At 58.4% G+C, this 6,113-nt stretch overlaps 1 protein-coding gene across 3 annotated transcripts in view; it reads left to right on the top strand.

Annotated features, from left to right (window-relative positions):
* The first annotated feature begins 2,967 nt into the window (after positions 1 to 2,967).
* LOC132836779 (metastasis-associated protein MTA1-like) overlaps positions 2,968 to 6,113 on the top strand; it is a 127,391-nt gene continuing 124,245 nt past the window's right edge. For all 3 annotated transcript variants that reach the window (XM_060856241.1, XM_060856240.1, XM_060856239.1), the window contains exon 1: positions 2,968 to 3,361. In XM_060856241.1, coding sequence (XP_060712224.1) covers positions 3,334 to 3,361 — 28 coding nt within the window. In that variant the 5' untranslated portion in view covers positions 2,968 to 3,333. The remainder of the gene's footprint in view (positions 3,362 to 6,113) is intronic.

Raw genomic sequence — 6,113 nt, 5'->3', positions numbered from 1 at the left:
AGTATGTATGTGGCTAGTTCAGTTCAATTTCTGGTCAATGATAACTCACAAGTTAATGTTGTAAACTCAACTGATAAATGTTTGGGATGTAGTGATGTCAAAATTGTATAGAAAATGAAGCAGCCCAGCACACAGGTGGAGGGACTTGTTGAGATTCAACAGCACAACCCAAATTAGTTCCACATTTTGCGTCCTCTGCAAGATAAATTAAAGTATAGTTAACTCTGGGGAGGGTGGTACACTCTTCAAGAGGACATTGAATGGAATGGACAGATAGATGGGAGGTGCAATTCAATGCAATGAAGAATGAAGTGATTTAGTCCAGGAGAAAGAATGAGAAGAAGAAACATCAATTAATTCTTAAAGGGGTTCTGGAACAAAGGGAATGGGTATTTGTCTGCAAGTAAATGAAAAGAGGTAGGAGAGGTTGAGAAAGTTGTGAAAAAGACCTATAGATTCCTGGGTTAATTTAAACAAGTCATAGATTACAATATAATCAAGTATATTAACCAAAACATTGGTCTGGCTTGAACTGCATTCAACACCAGGAGGAAAGTTGTGAAGGCAATAGCTGGAAAGAGAATGTTTCCAAGATTTTTTTGGATAAAGTGGAGAGTTTGGGGGGCTGTTCTTCTTGGGGAAAAGAAGATAAAGTGGAGAGTTGATTAAAATCGTGAGGGGTCTAGATCAAGTAGATGGGGCAAGATCAGGGAGAGAAGACACTGATGAAAGATGAATGCGAAAACAACTAAAAACCTTATCTTATGCAGCAAGTATTCATGACACGAAATGCCCTGCCTCTGAGACTGTGTTGGAGGCAGGTTCAACTGGGCTTTCAAAAGAGAACAGGATGCAAAAACAGTCAAGGAACAGTAATTCAATGTGAGGTTTTCCTTCAAGAATAGGACGGCAGTGGGTAGCACAGTGGGAGGTACGGTGGCACAGTGGTTAGCACTGCTGTCTCACAGCACCAGAGACCTGGGTTCATTTCGCGCCTCGGGCAACTGTCTGTGTGGAGTTTGCACATTCTCCCTGTGAATGCATGGGTTTTCTCACGGTGCTCCAGTTTCCTCCCACAGTCCAAACATGTGCAGGTTAGGTGAATTGGCCATGCTAAATTGTTGGGGTAAATGTTGGGGAATGGGTGTGGGTGGGTTGCTCTTTGGAGGATCAGTGTGGACTTGTTGGGCCGAAGGGTCTGTTTCCACACTGTAAGTAATCTAAATAATGGAGCATATTTTTAAGGAGAAAGGTTTAAAAAAGACATGAGGCAATTTTTTTATACACAGAGAGTGGTTTGTGTGTGGAATGAACTTCCAGAGGAAGTGGTGGATGCAGGTACAGTTACAACATTTAAAGGATTTTGAGGTAAGTACATGTACATGAATATGAAATGTTTGGAGGGATATGGGCAAGGAACAAGTAGGTGGGACTAGTTTACTTTTGGGATTATGGTCAGCATGGGCTGGTTGGACCAAAAGATCTGTTTCCATGCAGTATGTCCCTCTGACTCTGGGATGCATTTGAAGAGGAAAAATACTACATGTCTGTGGGGAATATATGAGGTGATAGTGGGACTGAAATAGGTCACACTTAACAGAGGGCTCTCACAGAAATGACAGGTTTTTGCATTGTAAACATTCTGCAAGCCACAGCAAAGAAACAGAGATTTTCAGATCAAACTTGATGAGAATGGAATATGAGAGCCATAATAGGCGGCACGGTGGCACAGTGGTTAGCACTGCTGCCTCACAGCGCCAGAGACCCGGGTTCAATTCCCGACTCAGGCGACTGACTGTGTGGAGTTTGCACATTCTCCCCGTGTCTGCGTGGGTTTCCTCCAGGTGCTCCGGTTTCCTCCCACAGTCCAAAGATGTGCAGGTCAGGGTTGATTGGCCATGCTAAATTGCCCGTAGTGTTAGGTGAAGGGGTAAATGTAGGGGTATGGGTGGGTTACGCTTCGGCGGGTCGGTGTAGACTTGTTGGGCCGATGGGCCTGTTTCCACACTGTTAGTAATCTAATCTAATAGGGGATCTGAGGAGTATGAATGAAGGCAGTGGAGAGGAAAAATGGGCATTGCATGAGAGAGGATGCTGTGCAGATTCACCAGGATATTGCCTGTGCTGGAATGTTTCAACTATGAAGAGAGACTAGATAGGCTGGGGGTGTTTTCAAGAGAGTTAAGACTAGAGAAAAGATCTGTGTGAAGAGTACAAAGTTGTGAGATGCATAGATAGAATCCCACCCCGCACCAGCAAATAACAAGGGGGCACGGTTTTAAGGCAAGGAGGTTTAGAGAGAATTTGAAGGACTTTTATTCACCCCGAGGGTTGTAGACATTCGGATCTCACTGCCTAAATGAGTGGTGGGGCAGGGGCCCTCAAGGCACTGAAAAAAGTATTTAGATGAACCCTTGAAACACCATAGCAAATGAGGCTACGGGCCAAGTTCTGGAAAATTGGATTCAAATAGTTGGATGCTTGTTGACTGGGTTGGAAAGTGTGGTGCTGGAAAAGGAGCAGTATGCTTGCCTGACCTGCTGTGCTTTTCCAGCGTCACACTTTTTCGACTGATATCCAGCATCTGCAGCCCACACTTTATCCTGCTTGTTGACCGGCACAGCCACGATGGGCTGAAGGTCCACTTTCTGAGCTGTTGAAAACTCTTCGCCGAAAAATATAAATATTTGAAGTGGGAAATTGCAACGAGCTAGCACAAGTGCAGTGGGCTGAATGGCCTCTGTCTACGCCATGTACCATGCTACAGGGCACGAAGCGAGTACTGTCGGCGAACTGCTGGTACTTGAGCGGAGCATCCTCCGCGAATGCGGGTGGGGGGTGAAGAGAGAGAGTGTCTAATTATAGTTGTACAACTATTAATTGGCCAAGGGCGTCTCGGCTTTAAGGCAGTGGTGACGGCCGGGTGCCGCCAGGCGGGGTCTCCATGGAGACGGGAAGCGGGAGAAGCGCCGGCGGCGGCTGCTGGGCGACAGACACGGCGCTGAGGAGAGGCAGCGCTAGGCCGCAGCCTGGGCTTCGTATTGAGAGGCCGGCTCCGGGGAGGTGCGGGAGTGCCAGGCAGGACCGACTCTCGCTGCTACTTGAGGCCCAGGCCTAGGCCTGAGGGGGGTGGGGAGGAGAGGGCGGAGTCTCTGACTGGGATTTCCCCCCGCCCCCCATCTCTCTGACAGCCCGAGCCCGGAGCCGAGTGCGGCCGGAGATTGCCGAGCGGGGAGCCGCTCACACTCAGCCAACGATACCGAGGAGCCGGAGCCGGAGCCGGAGCCGAGGCCTCAGGCCCAGGCCGCGGGAACAGTCACCTCCTCCGGCAGGATGGCAGCAAACATGTACCGGGTGGGAGGTGGGTACCGGGCCGCGCCGGGACTCGGGGGGCGGGCTGGACAAACGGGGGAGAAAGAGTGAAGCCGGCGCCGGGGGAGCCGGCCTCTCCAGCCGGACCCGGCTCAGGCCCAAACCCCGCCGTCCCCAGGCTCCCGGCAGCGGCCTTCAGCTTCCAGCGGCGGCGGCGGGAGACCAGCAGCTGGAGCCGCTCTGTGAGGGAGGCGACAGGGTCCCTCATTGCCCCGACAACCCCCCCCCCGGCAATGAATATAACTCCCCCCTCCCCTGACCCTGGGCCTGTCCCTCATCACCCGATCTCACCCCAGCACTTGTCCCCCCACAGGCAGGTCCCTCTCCCCGCAACCCCCCCCCCCCCCCCCGGCCTCCCGGTTCTCGCCCCGAGTCGCTTCCCGCCCCCCATCTGTCTCTCTCCCGTTCTCACAACCACCCGCCTCCTTTACCCCCGTTCCCTCTCCCCTCTCTCCCCCCCCCCGACTCTGTCCCCCTTCTCCCCCCCCCCCCGACTCTGTCCCCCTTCTCCCCCCCCCCGACTCTGTCCCCCTTCTCCCCCCCCCGACTCTGTCCCCCTTCTCCCCCCCCGACTCTGTCCCCCTTCTCCCCCCCCCCGACTCTGTCCCCCTTCTCCCCCCCCCCGACTCTGTCCCCCTTCTCCCCCCCCCCGACTCTGTCCCCCTTCTCCCCCCCCCCGACTCTGTCCCCCTTCTCCCCCCCCCCGACTCTGTCCCCCTTCTCCCCCCCCCCGACTCTGTCCCCCTTCTCCCCCCCCCCGACTCTGTCCCCCTTCTCCCCCCCCCCGACTCTGTCCCCCTTCTCCCCCCCCCCGACTCTGTCCCCCTTCTCCCCCCCCCCGACTCTGTCCCCCTTCTCCCCCCCCCGACTCTGTCCCCCTTCTCCCCCCCCCCGACTCTGTCCCCCTTCTCCCCCCCCGACTCTGTCCCCCTTCTCCCCCCCCCGACTCTGTCCCCCTTCTCCCCCCCCCGACTCTGTCCCCCTTCTCCCCCCCCCGACTCTGTCCCCCTTCTCCCCCCCCCGACTCTGTCCCCCTTCCTCCCTCCCTCGCCCATTCCTCCCCCGCCACTGACCCCCTTCTCCCCGCCTCTCACCTACCCTCCCACTCTATTCGCCTTCCCTTCCCCCCCCCCACGATTCTGTCCCCCTGCTCCCTCCTTCCCTCTCCCCCTCCCCTCTGTCCCTCTCCCCCTCCCGCCGACTGTCCCCCGCTCCCTCCCCCCTGACTCTGTCCCCCTGCTCCCTCCCCTCCCCCTGCTCCCCCCTCCACCCTGACTCTGTCCCCCTTCTCCCAGCCTCCCCACTCCCCCCGCCCCCCAGACTCAAACCCCCTTCTTCCCACTCTCCCCCACTCTGTCTGCCTTCTTGCTCCTCCCCAACTTTGCCCCCCATCTCCCTCCCTCCCTACCCCCCCGACTCTGTCCCCCTGCTCCCTCTCCCACCCACCCCGACTCTGTCCCCCTGCCCCCGGACTCTGTCCCCCTGCTCCCTCCCTCACCCCTCCCCCCTCCCCCAGCCCGCCACTGTCCCCCTTCTCCCGCCTCTCGCCTTCTCCCTACCTCCTTCCCACCCAACTGTACCCCTTCTCCCCCTCCCCCTCCCACTCCCCCTCCCCCGAGTCTGTCCCCCTGCTTCCTTCCCCCCCCCCCCGAGTCTGTCCCCCTTCTCCCTCCCTTGCCACTGTCCCCCCGCCACTGTCCCCCTTCTCCCTGCCTCCCCCCTGATTCTGTTGGCCTTCGCCCCACCTGACTCTGTCCCTCTGCTCCCTCCCTTCTCCCTTCCCCCCCCCCCCCCACCGAGTCTGTCCTCCTCCTCCCTCCCACCCCCGAGTCTGTCCCCCCTGTCCCCCTTCTCCCTCCCTCTCACCTCCCCCCGACTCTGTCCGCCTTCTCCCTCCCCCCGACTCTGTCCTCCTGCTTCCTCCCGCCCCCAAGTGTGTCCCCCTTCTCCCTGCCTCGCCCCTCCCCCCGCCTGTCCCTTCTCCCTGCCTCTCACCTCCCCCCCCCGACTTTGTCCACCTTCTCCCACCCTGACTCTGTCCACCTTCTCCTTCCCTTCCCCCCCACCCCGCCAACTCTGTCCCCCTTCTCCCTGCCTCCCCCCAACTCTGTCCTATTCTTCCTCCCTCGCCCCTCCCCCTGCCACTGTGCCCCTTCTCCCCATCTCTCACCTCCCCCCCGACTCTGTCCCTCTTCTCTCGCCTCCCCCCACCCCCCCGACTCTATCCCCCTTCTTCCTCCCTCACCCCGACTCTGTCCGCCTTCTCACTCTCCCACCCCCCCTCCGTGTCTGTCCCCCTTCTCCCTCCCTTCCCCCCGACTCTGTCCCCTTTCTCCCTCCTTCCCCCCCCCCCCCAAACTCAGTTCCCCTTCTCCCAGCCTCCCCACTCCCCCCGCCCCCCCAGACTCAAACTCCCTTCTTCTTCCCACCCTCCCCAACTCTGTCTCCCTTCTCCTTCTCTCCCCCCCCCCCCCCCCCCCCCCCCCCCAACTCTTTCCGCCTTCTCCCTCCCTCCTCCTCCGGCTCTGTCCGCCTTTCCCCCCCCCCCCCCCCCCCCCCCCGACTCTCTACCCCTTCTCCCTCTGACCGACTCAGTCACCCATCTCCCACCCCCCCCACCCGACTGTCCCCCTTATACCCCCCGAGTCTGTCTCCCTTTTCCCTCCCCCCCCCCCCCCCCCCCCCCCGACTCTGTCCTCCAATCCCCTCCCGGTCTGTGTCCCCCTTCTTCCTCCCTCACC

Source organism: Hemiscyllium ocellatum, chromosome 47 (assembly GCF_020745735.1).
Source record: "Hemiscyllium ocellatum isolate sHemOce1 chromosome 47, sHemOce1.pat.X.cur, whole genome shotgun sequence".
Lineage (NCBI taxonomy): Eukaryota > Metazoa > Chordata > Chondrichthyes > Orectolobiformes > Hemiscylliidae > Hemiscyllium > Hemiscyllium ocellatum.
The sequence above is the reverse complement of the archived record's forward strand: the minus strand, read 5'-3'. Positions and strand labels throughout refer to the sequence as shown.